The sequence below is a fragment of the Jaculus jaculus genome, chromosome 12 (genome assembly GCF_020740685.1).
Source record: "Jaculus jaculus isolate mJacJac1 chromosome 12, mJacJac1.mat.Y.cur, whole genome shotgun sequence".
NCBI lineage: Eukaryota > Metazoa > Chordata > Mammalia > Rodentia > Dipodidae > Jaculus > Jaculus jaculus.
In genome coordinates, this window is record NC_059113.1 from 14,111,742 (window position 1) to 14,131,342 (window position 19,601).

Below are 19,601 nucleotides of genomic sequence, written 5' to 3' on the forward strand. Positions count from 1 at the left end.
GGCGTGTGAGGGGTCCTCTGGATTCAGGACCAGCCGGCTTACTCCCTCCCGGCAGTCAGACTGCACTCTAGCTCCCACACCACCTCACAAAACTCAGTTCCTTTTCTGGCTGCCGGATTGAACATAAATTATCGTTATAGTTTCCTTGTCTCGGGAGTTGGAGACATGACTTACCCTCTTCGATATGCTCAAACCGTCCAAGGACAAAATTAATGCCGATCCAAGCATACACACCTGGACAGTTCAGAGCAAAATCAAGAAACATTACATTGTTAAGTCTCTTATCAAGGTTGTCTGTACAAGCATCTCATTTATTTCAATCCATAACCACCTGTGAAAGTACCACCTAAACACAATTCTACTGTTTTTGTTCTCTTCCTACAGCTATTCTAAGAACTCTCAAGTTATTATTCATACTTTATATCAGTTATATATGTTGAAAATATAAATTCTTTGGGAGCTAGTTTCAACATGCTAAAGGTTTCACTTTTGCATGTAGTTAAATTTATCAATTGCCAGTTTTGAAGTTCCAAGTTATCTTCCTCTCATCTTTCCTTTCTCCTTCACAGTCTGTCACAGGCCAAGCCTGATCTTGTATCTTCAACATTTCCTGCACCTAACTTGTCTCCATTTTTCACTGCCTTAATTATGTTATTATAAAGAGGTGACAGTCTCATCAGTCCTCTTAGGCCACCTCCCAATCCTCCCCGGCAAACCCTCCACCCTAGGCTACAGAACAATTCCAAACTCAAGGGCTGACAATTCAAGACCTGTCCCACTTTAATTCCACCACCACCTTCCCGCAGGGCCATGATCCAGCAGTGCTGTCCTTCTACCTACATGAGTGACACCTTTCACCTTCTGCCTGACCTGTGCTCCTTCCCTCCTTCTCCAGATACCCCCTCTTCCCCATGTAGAACCATCCCCTGACCTGCAGTTCCAGGGTCAATGCTTCCATGATGGTTGCAGTTGGGGTGGGGATAGGGGGAACTCATTTCCAAATCTCAGGCTATTTTTCCTTATTTTCCTTTTGGCACTAAAAGTGACCTCTTAACAATTTCCCTCAGTGCCTCTCTACAGCCTTTGCTGGAGTGACAGGTGATATGGGAATAAGTATTATACAGCAGCCTCTCCATTGCAAGCAGACACATCTCCAAGCCATTTCATGGCTCAAGGAGAAATCACTTTCCCATCAGAACTAGTATTCTCTCAGTATACCAAAGGTAAGAACTGCCCTGGCCAGCAAGTCAGCCCTTATCATAGTCTAAAAAGCTAGGATCAGTTGAGCAAGGAACACACACCTTTTTACCACTCTGTGTTCAAAACATGTTCCTATATGTGGGAAAGACAAACTGAATATTTTTAATGGCTTTAATTGTTGAATAATAAGGCAAATAAAAAACTATGTCAGGGATCTGGAGAGATAGCTTAGTGGTTAAGGCATTTGCCTGCGATGCCTAAGGACACGGGTTCAATTTCCCAGAACCCACATAAGCCAGATGCATATGGTGGTATATGCATCTCAAGTTCATTTGCAGTGGCTGGAGACTCTGGTGTGCCCTTTCTTTCGCTCGCTCGCTCTCTTTCTCTCTCTCTCTCTCATAAAAAAATAAATAAATGAAACTAAATTAGGGCTGGAGAGATGGCTTTGGTTAAGGCACTTGCCTGCAAAGACTAAGGACCCAGGTTATATTCCCTAGTACCAACATAAGCCAGATGCACAAGGTGGTGCATGTGTCTGGAGTTTGCTTGCAGTGGCTGGAGGCCCTGGCATACCCAATCTCTCTCTCTCTTACAAATAAACAAATAAATAAATAAATGGCCAGGTGTGGTGGCACATATCTTTAATCCCAGCATTTGGGATGCAGAGGTTGGAGGATTGCCATGAGTTTGAGGCTACCCTGAGACTACATAGTGAATTCCAGGTCAGCCTGAGCTAGAGTGAGACCCTACCTTGAAAAAAATCAAAATAAATATATAATTAAATTAAATTTAAATTTAAAAAAAGAAACCAAGTTATTTTAAAATACTATTTCAGGGCTATGATTTCTAAAATGTTGACAATGAGTGATTTGATAAAACATACACTGGAGAAAATGGGGAGGATTTAAAAGACAAGCTTCCAAAATTTCAAGTTGAAGGCCAAGATACCCACCTTCTTGCTTCCCTGAAATGACTTCAGCATGGGAGTCAGAAAAGAGAAAGTCATAATGCACGGGGATATCAGTCAGAAGGTCTTCCAGGATGGCTTTCTGCTGGCTGTTAAAGCAACACCAAAATGTACAAGTCAAAATTACACTCACAATTTTTCGGTTTTGAAAGAAGAGCAAAACAAAAAGTATTTCATGTAGGCATACCCTACATGAAATACTTAATTTCAAAACCAAACCTAATTTATTGATTTTCTTGAAAGAACAAATGCTGTGAATTATGTGCTTCCTGCATATAAAACTATAACTATTATACTTAAATAAAACTTATGAGTTTTTAAATGATAACTTCCTAATTTATAGCCACAAATAAGTAAATTAAAAGTTATTTGGTAGGTTTTGCCTAAGGGAATAGTTCTGGGACTAGACTAGACTTGAAGAGTTTATTTATTGCTTTTTAAAAGTTTTTAATTTATTTGTTTATTTTGAGGTAGGGTCTGGCTCTAGCCCACGCTGACCTGGAATTCACTATGTAGTTTTAGGGTGGCCTTGAACTCACAGATCCTCCTACCTCTGCCTCCAGAGATGGGATTAAAGGTGTGTGCCACCACACCTGGCAGTTTCTTTATTTTCACAATATTTTACTTATTTACTTGAGAGAAAGAGGCAAATGGAGAGAGAATAAGTGCACCAGGGCCTCTAGGCACTGCAAACGAATTTCAGATACATGTGCCACCTTGTGGATCTGGTTTTATGTGGATACTGGGGAACTGAACCTGGGTCCTTTGGCTTTGCCATCAGGGGCCTTAACCACTAGGCCATCTCTCCAGCTCTATTTACTTACTTATTTTTGGTTTTTGAGGTAGAGTCTCGTTGTAGCCCAGGCTAACTTATAATTTACTCTGTAGTCTCAGGGTGGCCTCAAACTCATGGTGATCCTCCTACCTCAGCCTCCCAAGTGCTGGGATTAAAGGTGTGGGCCATCATGCCCAGCCTAGCTTATTTATTTATGAGGGACACACACACACACACACACACACACGCCCACAGGGAGGGGAGGGGAGGGGAGGGGAGGAGAGGAGAGGAGAGGAGAGAGGGAGCCACTCCTCCAAGGGCCACCCTTGCCCCTTGTGGAGGATCACCTTTCAGGAAGGACACGCATTCCAGCTGTGCAGAGGATGTAGAGAGGGGTCTCTTTGTGTTTTGCCCGTGGCACGTGCTCCGCAGCAAAGCTCAGAAGTGGAGATATGTAATCGCTGACTTTTTCGGGAGAGGTAGCGAACTCTGAGATGCCTGGAGGAACAGGACAAGCCCGTTAACAGCTCATTTTGCTATAGTATGTCTCTTCCGTGTGGTGAATCTGGGAAATTCAACCTGTACTCTGTATCTCCTAGTCTCCTCTATTCCTCTGCTTCTATAGACCTTGCCAGGGCATGAAGGGTTCAGCCCTAATGCCCCTTTCTTCTCTGCTATCAAAGGGCACAAACCCGATGGAGCACCTATCTTGTGCCCCTCACAAGAGCTCATCCCTGTTTTGAGAAATGCACCTGTCTCCGTGGGCACGCTCCAGCACACTGATGGCATACCCTGAACATACTACAGGTCTCCAGATCTTGCTACCAGCCTCCCCCCGCCCCCCACTGCTCCTTTCCAGCCTTCAGATGAGCTCGTGGTGAATGTCCGCTGTACACTGCTGCTGTGTCCTCACGGACAACCCAGAACACGACACACCCACGTCTGAACTGAGCTCTACTGAAGACCTGCTTCTCCTGCTTGTTACCTACATCAGCCAGGGCTGGCATCATGGATCAAGTCCCTCTTGGATCCCCCACGTGTCTGCTTTCCACAGACCACTTCTCCTTGATTCCTTTCACTTCCCATCAACTTGATTTTTGGGACGCCACCACCTTTGGCTGGCCTGGCATAATATACCCTACCCTCCAGCCTCCTTCAGCCCACCATGCCCTACTCCAAGGATGTGGCTTCTCGGTTTCAAACTCTTGCAGCTCTTTTATCTCACCAAGACAAAGCTCAGCTCTAGAGAAGCAGTTGCCACACACTGGCCCGTTTTTGTCTCCTAGGTTCCTTCCTCTCACCTTGCTATACTGAGCCAACACTTCAGTAATGTACCCTACTCTGGCCTTAGGGCCTTTGCCCTGTACCAGGAAGAACCTCCTCTTCCCTACCCCTTTCACCTGGTCAACTCCTGTGTGTCCATTCACTTATCTTCTCCACAGAAGTCCTTTCTAGCAGAACCCCAACAGTGATGAGCGCTTGCTAGTCTATGCAGAACCCCAACAGAGATGAGCACTTGCTAGTCTATGCAGAACCAACAGAGATGAGCGCTTGCTAGTCTATGCAGAACCCCAACAGAGATAAGCACTTGCTAGTCTATGCAGAGCCCCAACAGTGATGAGCTCTCACCCATCTGAGCTCACCCTGCTGCTGGCTACTGACTCCTTTAATTCCCTTTAAGTCACCCTTATCAATATATCTGGGTAAATAGATAACTGGACCAAGGCAAGAGGGTCACAAGCTCAAGGCCAGGCTGGGCCTCTTAGTGAGACTGAAAATAAAAAACAGAGTGCTGGGTATATAGCTCAGTAGCAGGCCACCTGCCTTTGCAATACTACACAAACAAAGATGAATATATCTAGATAGAAAACTTTTTAGTATCATAAACATATGCCAATATTCAAAAGACATACATTTTTTTTCCTAATTTTTATTTAATTATTTGCAAGCACAGAGAGAAAGAGAAGGGACAGACAGAGAGAGAATGGGCATGCCAGGGCTTTTAGCCACTGCAAACAAACTCCAGATAAATGTGCCCCTTGTGCATCTGGCTTATGTGGGTTCTGGGAAATCAAACCTGTGTCCTTTGGCTTCACCGGCAAATGCCTTAACTACTAAGCCATCTCTCTAGCCACATATATAAGTGTGTCCGTGTCCGTGTCCGTGTGTGTGTGTGTGTAAAAATATATATATATATGTGTGTGTATATATATATATATATATATAATTTTTTTTTTTTTTTTTTTAGGTAGGGTCTCACACTAGCCCAGGTGGACCTGGAATTTGCTATGTAGTCTCAGGCTGGTCTCAAACTCATGGTGATCCTCCTACTTCTGCCTTCTGAGTGCTGGGATTAAAGGTGTGTACCACCAAGCCTGGCATCAAACAATATATTTTTGTAAGCTATCAGAAAATGTCTTCTTTTTAAGGACAGAGATAAAGAGCTTCCAGGTGGAAAACAAAACCCTTCTGATAATGGCCACTAGTGTGGGGGCTGAGTGGCCAACACCTGAGCAGCCACCAAGCCTGAGGCCCCATGCTTTATCAGGAGCTGGCCACTATACACAGGACAGACAGAAAAGGCCCCAGTGTGAGCCTGAAGACAGTGTGGACACAGGGAAGGAAGTGAAAAGGCAGTGTGTGGTCACATGTCCTCAGCTGTCTCGTTCACGTACCGGGTTTAATTTTCATCACCACCGGCTTTCGGTTTTTGTCTCTCATCTGTCTGATGTCCAGCAGATCATGAGGATTGCCATTATGCCGCGGCCAGCAATAGACAAATATCCGAGACCCGCTGCTGCCACAGTCCACCACGACACCATAGTTCACGTTGGGGTTGTTGGTGTCTGTAGCTTCAATATCAGTGACTCGGGCCAGGTACCTTGTTTAGAAACACCCAGGTTAGTTAAATGGAATTATCACCCTACTGCAACAGAGAAGAAGCAATGTATAAATACCCGGTCAGTGACCTCATGCTGCGTGTGCTATCACTCTGGAGAACCCTCAGCCCCCAAGGCTAGGTGGTAAGTCAGAAGACAAAGTGAGTGGTGCTGGCCTATCAACTTCAGGAACATACTCACCACCCTGGACAGGCCTTCACGCATGGGCTCTAAGAGCAAACTCTGCAGAGTACAGAGAACTGAGAAGCTGGCCCAAGATATCAGCCATGAGGAGCTCCTGTTTAAGTGATTATCCTGGGACTCTAATGAGATGGACTGGTGGCCATCTGTCAATCGCTTCTACACAGCTTAATTTTTAAAAAGTATTTCACTTACAGCTGGACATGGTGGCACAGGCCTTTAATCCCAGTGCTTGGGAGGAAGAGGTAAGAGGATCACCATGAGTTCAAGGCCACCCTGTGACTACACAGTGAATTCCAGGTCAGTTTGGGCTAGAGTTGAGACCCTACTTTGAATAACCAAAAATATCTATATGTATATTTTATCAATTGTGTTGAGACAGAGGAGAGAGGGCATGGGCACACTAGGGCCTCTTGCTGCTATAAGCTAACTCCAGATGCATGCACCACTTAGTGCGCCTGGCTTTATGTGAGTACTGGGGAACGAATGGCTTTAATGCTGAGTCATGTCCCCAGCCAACTTAATTTCTCATACCGCCTATAGTCAGCAGACTACAGCCCTAACATCCTAACCTAGACAGAAAGTGGCAGTGCAGGAGCTGAGTGGTCTTGTCTTTCCTGTCCTCTGTCACTTTGCACAGAACTGTCAGGTCAAGAGGAAGAAGGCCTTGGACAGCGCTCCCACCCCTTCCCCCTACGTGAGGGCCGAGTGAGACAGGGCAACTGTGAGCCAGGACAGGGCCCTCACCAGACACTAGCTCTGCAGGCACCTCGCTCTTCGACTTCCTAAGCTCCAGAGCTATGAGAACCACATTTCTGCTCGTTGTGAGTGCCCCAGTGTTCTGCTACAGCTGCCTAATCAAGGTCAGCCAGAGGTATTCCCTGTGGAATACAATCATCTTTCTCTTACCTTTGAAATTTCTTGTCTCTGGATAGCCGCCCATACTTATTGCGGATGATGACAACAGAAAAGTATAAAAGTGAGACAGCAGCCGCCAGGGTGCTAATGACGATAATTTGGCGTAAATTGGTATTTAGAATTCGAGGACAGCCTGCTGGAGAGATGCTAAAATGCCAGGAAGCAGGGAAAAGACAGGAAATGCCGATCCTGAAATTCCAAGGAAACAAAAACTTTAAATGCTCTGAAGAGAACTGGCCTCACCTGAACAATTCTAATTCACTACGCTGCTATTTCACAAAGGGACACATCATTATTAAAATGGTATACACAAGAATTAGGCCTTGATGGTTACAACATTTTTGCATTTCCCCCTTTTCTCAGAAACTTGTGTATGTGTGGACATGAACACTATAGCTTGGGTGTGGCGGTCAGAGGACCACTCTGAGGCGTCTGTGCTCCGCCTTCTTCAAGACAGGGTCTCTGCTACTATCAACTACCAGACCTAAACATCACACTAGCTTGCCCAAGCTTTGGGCTCTTGTTGCTCTGCCTCCCACTGTCATAGGCAACTGGGATCACAGATGCAGAGGTCACTCTGCACCTGGCGTTTTATATAGGAGCTGGGAAATCGAACCCAGGCCAGCAAGCACCTTGGACCACTGAGCTATCTCCCAGCCTCTTTTTTCTTGAGGTCATTATACAGATTTTTACCTTACACTGCTTTGTTCCAAAAGGAAATTATACATAGTTCATAAGTTATATCAGATAAATACAGAAACCTATAATGAAATTCAGTTTAAGGAGGGTAAAATGAAGGAGAGGTGGGGATAGATGAATCCTTGTTGTAAACTAGGCCTGTAAGTGCCAGTAGGTAAGTGCCAGTGGGCAAAACAGTGGGCATGCATGTGGAAATAGCAGAGTGAGAGCTCCTGACATGCACTTCTGCAAATTTCTCCAAGATGACTCAGTCATGGGAGAAAATGGTATCTTTTACCAAAACCCCCGTGAGGGAATTTTGTTATGTCTAGTGTTTTTAGAGAAATTCCTCTGCGACATTTCTACAAAGGAATAGGAAACTCCAGTTTAGTCAGGAATGAGAGGTACATTCTACAATCATCATCAAGCACTACATTTTATAGGAATTTGATTATTTTGCAGTCAATTTTTATCCTCTTTGCTTTGAAGATTGCTTCACGGGCTCAAATCCCTTGCTGGAGGTTTGCTGTTAACACAATGAAACTTCCCCCTTGTCATTTCTCATCCCCTCTGCACCTCAGAGGCCTCAGGCAGCTCTCCTCCCCTAATGTCCGCCCATGCAGTCATGACGTGCAGGCTCAGGTCGCTGCAATCAACCCTAACCCCACAGTTATCAGACTCTTTCTGTGGCAGGTGACCCACTGGGTCCTGGAAGACCAAAGAGGCTAGACTAATTAATGGAACACAGCTTCAAACACTTCGGGGATTTAGATCTTTTTTTCTTCCCCTTGTGACTCATTTTTCTCAGCACCAAAATCTCAGCTCTGATGGGGCGATGATGAGGCCCAGTACTCACCTCCCCATAGTGAAAGGCCCGTGGCCAGGCAATGCTGTGGGAGTCGGTGCTTGTCACACACAATGACAGAACCTGGGCTGGGGTCTTCATGGAGTTAGAGCTCTCCTGTTCTAGAGTAAGAAAAATCAAGAACAGCACAAACAAATCAAAGAAAACTCCCACTGTCCCCTAAGTATCCCCTAGTCTGTAAGGTAGGCATCTTTTTGACCTGCCTGCTCAGAGCCCTTCTCAGGATGCCCCATGAAAGTCTGCTGTTGACCCGAATATTCCTCTTGTTTGTTTTCTGGCTTTTTTTTTTTTTTTTTTTTTTGAGGTAGGGTCTCACTCTGGCTCAGGCTGACCTGGAATTCACTATGTAGTCTCAGGATGGCCTTGAACTCTTGGCGATCCTCCTACCTCTGCCTCCCGAGTGCTGGGATTAAAGGCGTGCGCCACCACGCCCGGCTGTGGCTTTTTTTTTTTTTTTTTGACAGACTATAGGAGTCTGGTACTCTAAGCATCTCTATGACCTCAAAATATTAGGATGTCTAACAGGTCTTAAGTTTATCTATAGTACTGAAATGTTAAGGAGGATTTGGAGTGGGGAAAGGAAGGAGATCATACAGAGATCAACTCAATGGGAATCTTAAGTCTCTATTCATTTGACATGTGATTATTAGCACCTTGCTTTGCATTTTGTGCATAGAAATAAAGTCTATGTTCCTACGCAGTTCTCGGTCACTTCCACCATTCTCTTCCTCTGGCCCCAGCCCTCACATCACCAAGCCCAGAGCCTCCTCCCAACTGCTGGGGATGGAGGACGGCTTCCAGTTCTCCTTGTCCTGGTCTAGGGCACTGCTCTATGTCTCTGGCCTCTCCTGAGTTCCCTGCCTGGGACCGCTCCCCAGTTCTGGAATCCTGCTCAGGGTCCTTGTGTCTCCTGGTCCTGTACCAATCCTGTTTGCTCCTGAGTTACTGGTTCTGCCCAGTCTGTTCTCTAACTCAGTCACCTCTCCTAGTCAGCTGCGTGATGGCAGCAGCACTTATCAGACAACCGACAACCCCAGCTCCTCTTCTTGGTGATGTGCAAGGCCACCTTCAACCCCTGGTATCTCCACCTGAGTGCTGCCGGGCCATGGCTGCATTTCTAAAACTGCACTCCCCACTCTCTATTCGCTCAGTCTCATTCCACTATGCAGCTCAAGTCAGAAAGTAGTCCAGCCCGCCGCGGCCTGCAGGCCTCTTCCATACCCAGCTCAGAGTCCTTCCATTTAACTTCAGCTGTGTGAACCGAAGTTCCCAGAAAAGCGATGCATCTGCTGCACTACTTCCAACAAGGCTGAGTGGACTGACAGAACTCCTGTGACCACAGAGACGGGATGGTGAAGGGTCAGAGCCCAATTACCTTGGGCTGCCTTTAGCCCCACAGAGTCATGTACTGTCCACCGCTGTGTCTGACTGAACGTATCAGTTGATCAGATGCGACCTTTCTGAAATGTACTAACAGACCCCAGCTTCCACCAACCCAAGGGCCAAGAATGTCATCAGATAGCACCTAGAACCTATGGTGGAGATTGCTCCACTTTGCTGTAACCCGCCTGCTGATGGTCAGCCAATGTATTTGAAAAGTGCCTTGATTTATGACTTTTCTTTTGTTCTGTAGCTGTCAACCTTCATGAAATTGGGGTAACCTAAATCTATATTCCCAGGCCATGGTCACTCATACTTGGCTCCAGAATAAACTACCTCTTATGTCCTTCTAGGTGAGAGCTGTGTCTTCTGAATTGACAGTTTAAACTCATCCCTTTTCATCATATCCCTTCCCAAGCCAGGTTCTTACCCTGTACCTGCTGCCCTCTTCCTGAAGTCCCACCCAGGGGTCCTCCAATGCTTCCTTATCATCCCAGGTGGGGACTGTCCTCTGAAGTTGACACTTACCCCTCTCCAGTAAGAACCCTGATCACATTACTTCAGTCCCCAGTGGCCCCATGCACGTCAAACAAATGCCAGAGCTTAACTGTGATCTCCAGCCCGCAGGCTCTGGCCACCTGCTCTGCACTGACCTCACCGTCTGTCCTCCCTGCATTCCGGCCACATGGGCGGCCCTTGCAGGCTCCAACAAGTCAGGCACTCTGCGTCTGTGCCTGGCTGCTTCTCTGCTTGGAAGGGATCTGCAGGTCTTGCCCCTTCCCTCAAATGTCCCTTCTCAGGGATCGGTAAATATAAACATACCCTCCACCCAGCTGACTTCTGGGATTATGCTTTTCTTTCTAGCATTACTCCCCGCCCCCGTGAGGCAGGGTCTCACTCTAGCCTAGGCTGGCCTCAAACTCACGGCGATCCTCCCACCTCTGCCTCCCCAGTGCTGGGTTGAAGGTGTGTGACATTATGCCCAGCCTAAGCATTTACTTTTATTAAATACTTTAAATACTGGTGCTAAATATGCATCAGGCTCTGCTCCAAATGCTTTATAGTTTAACACCCTTGTAGGTAGGGACTGCTATCATGACCTTGATCAGATGAGAAAAGATCTAAATTGCTTGTCTAAGGTCATAGCTAACGAAAGGTAGGACTGGGATTCGCGTGTGGGTTCCTGTGGTGGTTTGATTCAGGCGTCTCCCATAAACTCAGGTGTTCTGGAATGCTAGGTTCCCAGCTGATGGAGATTTGGGAATTGACACCTCCTGGGGACAGTGTATTGTTGGGGGCAGGCTTATGGGTGTTATAGTCAGTGTCCCCTTGCCAGTGTCTAACACATTCTCCTGTTGCTATTGTCCTCCTAATGTTGGCCAGGGGGTGATGTTCACCCTCTGTTCATGCCATTGTTTTCCCCTGCCATCATGGAGCTTCCCCTCGAGCCTGTAAGCCAAAATAAACCTCTTTTTCCCAGAAGCTACTCTTGGTTGGGTGATTTCTACCAGCAATGCAAACCTGACTGCAACAGTTCCATACCATCAGCCCTGTCCTGTGTGTGAGTGTGCAATGCTCACTCCTGTCCTTGTCTCCTCCTCCAGCATGCATGTCACACAGAGCTGGGCTTCGGCTGGCTTGGTTAACTGCTGTGTCCCACCACCACAGACCTATGGGAAAGGCCTGGCTAGGTGACAGGGTTCAAAGTTCTGAGGCTGAGGGGGGTTAAGACCTCTACACTAGAATGAGCTTTCATAACCAAGGGCAGCATCTGGTCCCCAATTTTTCTCTCTCACTAGGGAAAAGGTCCTACCCTCAGATGAGAAAGTGGGCCCTTGTGAACTAGTCCTGTGTGGCTCACAGAGCAGCTAACAGCCATTAAACAAAATCAAAACTTTTCAGCCAGGCCTGGTGGTGCAGGCCTATAATTCCAGCTACTTGGGAGGCTGAGCAAGAAGGACTGCAAGTTCAAGGCCTGCCTGAGTAGCATAGTGATTTCAAGGGCAGCGTGAGAAGTTTAGAACTTGTCTCAAAATAAAACATTAAAAAGCTCAGTGATGGTTTGCCTAACAAGAGCGAGGCTCTAGATTCAGTTCCTAAGTACAGCAAATAATAACAAATAAAATGTTTAAATAAAAATGTTAAGTTCTTTGTTGCCTTGGCCTCAAGAGCTCCTCCGAAGCCACATGTGGCCTCTGTGTCAGCCAGTGCAGCCAAGGACAGTGACGTCACCGCAGGAAGTACTTAGGACAGCACTGACCAAGCCCTGCCTCTCCTCTGGTGCTCGCCTCCCAGCAGAGCTCTACAGAGGGCAAGCTGTGAAGCCTGATCCCTGAAGAGCCTCTCATTCCTCAGCCTGTCCCTCTGGGGGAGGGGTGTCTGTCAGCTGGCATTCCTGGGCCCCTCAGGACACACATGGAACATGACTCTTGAGAGCTTCCACAGTCCCAAGGCCCCCGAGGGCTTGTGCATCCCAGCAGTGGGCTATGGCATTACACTTGTGGTTACCTCCTCGTCACATGGCAAACCCCACAGGGCAGGGACTGCCTGCTACGGTTTCCCCAAGGACCAGCGCCAACTACACAAGCTATGAACCAGTCGTTTCACGACTGGCTAGAAATGGGAGCTATAAAGATGAACATAAGATATGAACCCAACTCGTAAAAATTAAAAGATACACACCCGCAGAGTAGAAGTATTAATCATGCCTACTCGATGAAGGGGAAAATCACTTTAATAATAAGCTCCAAGTTTAATGTGGTACCCAATTTGTGTCATGTACCCCAAACTCAGGTGACAAACACTTGTGATTTGAAGAGTGCTTGCTTAGCACATGCAAGACCCTGGGTCCCATTCCCAGCATTCAGAAACAAAGAGAACCATTACAGAGACTCAGACAGACATGCTAATCGTGGGGGGTGGGCAGAATTAAACAGGGTGTGCTTATGCAATGGAACGCAGTGTGACTACTAAAGGTGGTGATGGCACAATATGCTTTCTGGCATGGAAAGATACCCAACATATATTAAGAGAAAACACTGCAGTATGCATAGAAGAAAATGGAGAGAAACCGAATCTATCTGCGCAGTGATCACACACATGGCTCTCTGGACTCTCTTCTCTGGGCTTGCCTATGTTTTCCCAAGGGCATATCCTCATTTGATCACCAGAACAAACCACAGACCTACTTCTAACAAGCTATCGTTGGCTGATGGCATTGCCTCTTCTGGAAATATGACAAAAGACTATTCTAAAAACCCATGTCCTAGGAACTCCAATCTGAATATGTTCAAGAATCAATTATAAGTGTGTGATAGTTGAACTAAGAAATTAAGAAAAGAAAATGTTGGCCGGGCATGGTGGCACATGCCTTTAATCCCAGCACTCGGGAGGCAGAGGTAGGAGGATCGTCATCAGAGGCCACCCTGAGTCTACAGAGTGAATTCCAGGTCAGCCTGAGCTAGCGTGAGACCTTACCTTGAAAAAACACCAGCAACAACAAAAAAAGAAAATGTTGGTAATGGTGACATGAAAGATGAACTGATCCTGGGGGAAAAAAGGCCTTCTTTTTTATTTTTGAGAGCAAGAGAGAGAGGCAGAGAGAGAGAATGAGCACACCAGGACCTTCAGCCTGCTGTGAACAAACTCCAGACGTGTGAGCCCCTTGTGGCGCATGTGCGACGTTACATGCTGTATAACTGCGTGTCTGGCTATGTGGGACCTGGATATTTGAACATGAGTTCTTAGGCTTCACAGGCAAGTGCTTTAACCACTACGCTATCTCTCTAGCCCAAGAAAGGGCTTTTAATGACTGGTAATCTAATGTAAAAGCAGAGAAGGAATAACAAACTGAACTCTAGTGGACTGACATTGAGAAAATACTAATACCCAGGAAATGATCAAGAGACCAAGTACAGACAAGGTTCAAGTCAATGGACTCTTGCTGGAAGAGCTCAGAGCCAAGCACAGAGAAGGCTACTGACAACGGGAAAGAAGCTGGAGGTGGGAGAGGTGGGGTGGGGGCGGGGAAGGAGAGTACATTTCAAAGGAACACCTCAGGCATGGGCACCGAATACTCAGTCAATTTGGGGGAACTAGTGCTAGCCTCAGGACTTTATTTATTTATTTTGGTTTTTGAGGTAAGGTTTCACTCTAGTCTAGGCTGACCTGGAATTCACTCTGTAGTCTCAGGGTGGCCTCAAACTCACGGTGATCCTCCTACCTCTGCCTCCCGAGTGCTGGGATTAAAGGTGTACGCCACCACGACCGCTAGGACTTTATTTTTGATATATATTAGGATTTTGACAAAAAGGATAGATGTTATAAGTCAAAAAAATTTTAGAGACAGAAAAGGGCAATTCATAATTGTTTAACTGCTTTTATTCAGAACAAACATATAGCTGATTGTTACCCAGCCAACAATATGGTAATATGAACTCAAAAAAAAAAAAAAAAAAAAAAAGCCAGGCATGGTGGCGCACACCTTTGATCCCACCCAGCACTTGGGAGGCAGAGGTAGGAGGATCACCATGAGTTCAAGGCCACCCTGACTACATGGTATATTCCAAGTCAGCCTGAGCGAGAGGGAGACCCTACCTCAAAAATAAAAACAATTTTAAAAAAAGTAAATTCCAATTGTCCTTGTATCAAGGAATCTTAGCGGCAAAGCTGAGGCAGACAAACTCTTGGTAACTGTACTACTACAATTGCCACATTTTAAAAAGTCCTAATTCTCGAACCTTCATGGTTTTAGCTGGTGGGGTGCTCCTAAGTTGAACAGTCATCAGGGGAATAAATCCCATCTGGCCATGGGTCAGTGACAGACTTAAGGCCAATAGTGAAAAGTCTCTCAGGGATAGACTTAAGACCATCAATGAAGACAATAAAAATCAACTGTGAAGGGAAATGGCTACTCTGGTGGAAAATGCAAGATACAGAGAAGCAGGTGCGTGTCAGTCAGACTTTCCATTCCTGGGATAAGTACCTGAGAGAAATGACTTTGAGGAAGAAGGACGGATTGTGGCTCATGATTTCAGAGAGTGTGAAGAGCAGAGCAGCTCACATCATAGTAGTCAGGAAGCAGGGAGAAAGAATGCTTGGGCTAGTGCTATAGCCTACATGGGATGGTGTCCCACACTCAAGGTAGGGTCTTTACCCCTTAGTTAATCCTCTACAGAAACTCCTTCACAGACACACCCAGGAGTACACTCTACTCATCTCAGGCACTTTTCAATCCAATTACATTGACAATCAAGAGAAACCACCACAGAACTCTTAATGCAAACAATCACATACAGGTTAGATCCCGACAGCCTGACTTTGAGAGAGACACGGCAAGCTAACATTAAGGGTGCTTCAGAAGTTATTCATTTGGGGCTGGGGAGATGGCTCAGGGGCCAAACCACTTGCAAAGTCGGCTGGCCTGAGTTTGATTTCCCAGTACCACATAAAGCCAGATGCAGAAGGTGGCACATGCCATCTGGAGTTCACTGGCAGCACAAAAAGCCCCAGTGTACCCATATGCATACTATCTCCCCCTCTCTCTGCTTGCAAAGAAATAAAAATATCTTAAGAAATTAATCATTTTGGGGGGGGGAGGGAATTACCATGGGATATTTTTTTATAATCATGGAAAATGCTAATAAAAATAAAAATAATAGGAAAAAAAGATCATTTAACTATCAAAGGATTACGGGAGGGAGCTAGGACTCGTGCAAATACTGGCAGAGCTTGCAAGATGTAACTGTCTAAGCTTTGCACTGAGGGCTGCTGTAAGCCACCATGACTCAGCTATGGTGAAAGATGCACTGAAGCGATTGAGTAATGCGTGCAACTGTACTTGTGATCAGCACTGTCTTCACTATTCACACAGAATGTTTATTTTTAAATTTCAAGTTCAGACCCAGCTCCTCCATCCTCTACCAATCACCTGTGACATTCTGGCCCTCATCTTGAACGGTTTTCTCTCCACCCTTCTCCTGCATCAGCTCTGCAGTCTCCCCAAAATGACTTTCCTCAAATTCCAGTCCTGTATCTCAAGCTTATTAAAGCCCTGTCATTAAAATCAGGAAGTCACAATCATGCCACAGCACCAACTTTCAAACTCTGCAGGCGTAAGCGGGCTGCACTCCTGACAACGTCTCACGCTCAGCTTTGCTTCGCACTTCTGCTGTACCAACGCTCCGTCACTCATTAAGTCCTACCAGTTCTTCTTCTCTTCATTAAAATGTTTACTTAGGGGCTGGAGAGATGGCTTGGCAGCTAAGGCACTGGCCCCATAAGGACCTGTATTCGACACTTCAGGTCCCATGCAAGCCAGACGCACAAGGTGACACAGAGCACAAGGTCGCACATGCTCCCAAGGTGGTGCAGGCGTTTGGAATTTGACGGCAGTGGCTGGAGGCCTTGGTGAGCCAATTCTCTCTCTCATTAAAAATAATTTAAAAAATATAATTATTTCAGACTGCAGAGATGGCTCACACTAAAGGCACTTGCCAGTGAAACCTAAGGACTCTGAGTTCTATTCTCCAGTGCCCAAGTCATGCCAGATGGATAAGGTGGTGCATGCATCTGGAGTTCATTAGCAGTGGCTGGAGGCCCTGGCTCACCAATTCTCTCTCTCTCTCTCTCTTTTTTTTTGTTTTTTCGAGGTAGGGTCTCACTGTAGCCCAGGCTGACCTGGAATTCATTATGTAATCTCAGGGTGGCCTCAAACTCATGGTGATCCTCCTACTTCTACCTCCCAAGTGCTAGGATTAAAGGCGTGCGCCACCACACCCGGCTACCAATTCTCTCTTCCTGTCATCCTCTTTCTCTCTCAAATAAATAAATTCATTAATTAAAAATATTTATTTGCATGTGTGTGGGCACACCAGGGTCTCTTGCCACTGAAAGGGATTCCAGACGCATGCAGCACTTTTTGCATCCAGCTTTAAGTGGGTGCTGGGGAGTCAAACCCACACCACCAGGAGCAAGCAAGCTCCTTTAACTGCTGAGCAGTAACTCCAGCAGCATGTCCTGCTAATTCTTCATCAAACATCCCGCCCACTGAGGATGACCACAGCAGACATCATTACTTCAAAACTGATCTTGTGGTGGGTCACTTCTGCCTCGATTGTAAATCCTTTTTGTAAAATACTGCTTTCAAAATACCACCAAAAAAACCTTTTGGAAGTTGTAGATCAGTACTAACTTCTCCATGTAGCACCTGACGCTTGTAGTCCATTAAATGTCCCCACTCCATCCCAACAACCGGTTTTCTCTTAGCTCCCAAATCACATCTTGTTCTGTGGCAAGATAGGTCTCTTCTCTCCCACACAACTTTTATGACTGCTCTGGCTTTCACTAAGGCTACTTCCTCCCGAAACCCTACTCTCAGTATTTTACTTCTTTCAAGGTCATGGGGAAACTTTTTTAAAAAATCAAGATTTAACTTGTTACATACTTCCTAAGGTCTTCCCACCCTTGGAATCTTTTCTGAATTCATGGGTTATCTATATTAAACAAACCTGCTAGATAAATAGACAGGAAGGATAAATCCTTAGATCAACTTTCATTTCTTGTCTCTCCTTCCTAGATCACATTCTCAGAGCCTGAGATCACACATTTCCTCCCAGGGCTGGAAAGGATTTAAGTCAGGGACTCACTATGCAACAAAAACAGGTAATCAATCAATATTAAGGTAGGCAGAGAAATATGCAAATCAGCATAATTCTGCGAATGTGTGAAGGCGAATTAGCAAACCAGAGGCAAAGGCAAGATAAAATATAACACAGAGAATATGAATTTAGGCCTTGCCAAGGCTGGAGAACTAGGTATTTTTCCCTCACATAAAAGCGAGATACAATGAAAAAAACTAATGTAAACTTAAGGTGGGAGTTGAGTGTCTAGTTTAGGATTCTCTAGTTTGCTTTCCAATATGCAGACCTGAAATCACAAAGCATCTATTTTGTTTCCTAGAGATGTCTATGTCCTTGGCTCCTGTGTCCATCTAAACGGGGTCTGGGAGTGGGGGTGTCCTGGGGCATATCCTAGAGAGCTGTCCCTTTAAAAGGTGTCCAGGGGTGACTCTTTAAGAAACAGAACTGTGCATCATCCCTCTACCGCCCAATTAGCTCCGTTTTTCCCAAGGAGAAATCTTAACAGGAAACTTCCTAAAAGCAGAGCGACGCAGCAAGGATGCGATACGTGTCCCAGCAGGACTTCGCGGGGCGGGAAGGCAGGAGCCCCGACCACAGGCCGCCTCTCCCGGCCACGATCCGTTCTCAGGACGAGCGCCGGGGGCGGAACGCCGCGTGGGCACCGCGACGTGCACCTGCCGCCGGGGGTCGCAGGGCTCCCGGATGTGACCGCGGGCGCTGCGGAGGACCCGGCCTTCGGCGGTGGGCTCGTCCCGGCCCGCCCGCCGCTCCCGCCGACCGCGGCCGCCGGTCCACCCCTTCCCCGCTCCGGGAAGGCGGCCTCACCTGCTCGGCAGGCCCGGGACCGGGCGCGGGGCCCCGCGAGCGCGCAGCATCACCCTGACGGGAACCGGCTTCCCTGGAGGCTCCGCTCCTTTCCGGCAGCCGCACGGCGCGCGTCGCCGGCGGAGCGCGCACGCCAGGGGACGGGTGCGGGGGGGGGGGGGGTGAGCGGGAGCGCGCGCGCCGCCGGCGGAGCGCGCACGCCAGGGGACGGGACGGGGGGGGCAGCGGGAGCGCGCGCGTCGCGGGGGCGGGGCCTGTCGGATGATTGACAGGCCTCCTGCACGCTCGGGCGCCGCCGCCGTTTGGCTTCCCAGGAATCCGGAGGTGGTGGCCCAAAGGTGCGCCTCAGCCCGGCTTTACCTTTTCTTTCACGTCCCCGAGGGATGTGGAAGTAACAGAGCCGAACGCAGACCTGGGCCTTGTTGCTGAATGCTAGACGTTTTTCAAGTTTGCCAGTGACTGTCCCTGTTGCCCAGGTGGCCAGGTGAGCGGTTGCACTCACCCTCGCCCCCGCGGACGCGATGGCTGCAAGGAGACAGCAGGTGCGGGCTGGAGAGATGGCTCCGAGGTTAGGAGCGCTTTCTCCTTTAACCTTCTGAGCCTCTCATACAAGGCCTACCACCTTTCGGCTTACCAAGTAAAAACATGCGGGATTAGAACTGACAGTTGCACATTTTAAGACAGAGTCCAGGTTGGTCTAGGACCCATCTACCCTTCCTGATGATATTGTGCAACCGGATTTGTAACGCACGGGCAAGAAATAAAACTCCAGATGACACTTCAGTCAGTCTGAGGAGTCCGCCACACAGCCTGCGTGTGAGGGGGAGCTCTACTCAGGTGCACCTAGATTCTTTCTTTCTTTATTGACAGCTTCCATGATTGTAAACAATATCCCATGGTAATTCCCTCCATCCCCCCACCTTCCCCTTTGAAACTCCACTCTCCATCATACCCCTTCCCCCTCTCAATCAGTCTCTCTTTCATTTTGATGTCAGGAGCTTTTTCTCCTATTATGATGGTCTTGTGTAGGTAGTGTCAGGCACTGTGGGGTCATGGATATCCAGACCCATTTTGTGTCTGGAGGAGCACGTTGTAAGGAGTCCTACCCTTCCTTTGGCTCTTACATTCGTTCTGCTACCTCTTCCGCAGTGGACCCTGAGCCAGAGATAGTTCACTGCTGAGCACTCCTCTGTCACTTCTCAGCACCATGGTGCTTTCTGAGGCATCCCAAGGTCACTGCCATCTGAAAAGAGAAGCTTCTCTAACCAAA

At 47.2% G+C, this 19,601-nt stretch overlaps 1 protein-coding gene across 3 annotated transcripts in view; it reads right to left on the reverse strand.

The window, feature by feature from the left end:
- The window catches only part of Entpd4 (ectonucleoside triphosphate diphosphohydrolase 4), a 36,290-nt gene extending 17,855 nt beyond the window's left edge, over positions 1-18,435 (reverse strand). The window contains exons 1-7 of one of the 3 annotated variants that reach the window (XM_045131063.1): positions 18,332-18,435; positions 8,478-8,587; positions 6,935-7,132; positions 5,621-5,826; positions 3,293-3,443; positions 2,156-2,259; positions 175-234 (exon numbers count right to left, since the gene is read on the reverse strand). In XM_045131063.1, the coding sequence (XP_044986998.1) occupies positions 175-234; positions 2,156-2,259; positions 3,293-3,443; positions 5,621-5,826; positions 6,935-7,132; positions 8,478-8,485 (727 nt within the window). In that variant the 5' untranslated portion in view covers positions 8,486-8,587; positions 18,332-18,435. The remainder of the gene's footprint in view (positions 1-174; positions 235-2,155; positions 2,260-3,292; positions 3,444-5,620; positions 5,827-6,934; positions 7,133-8,477; positions 8,588-18,331) is intronic. The other 2 variants (XM_045131064.1, XM_045131065.1) reach the window with 2 other exon arrangements.
- Positions 18,436-19,601: the final 1,166 nt, after the last annotated feature.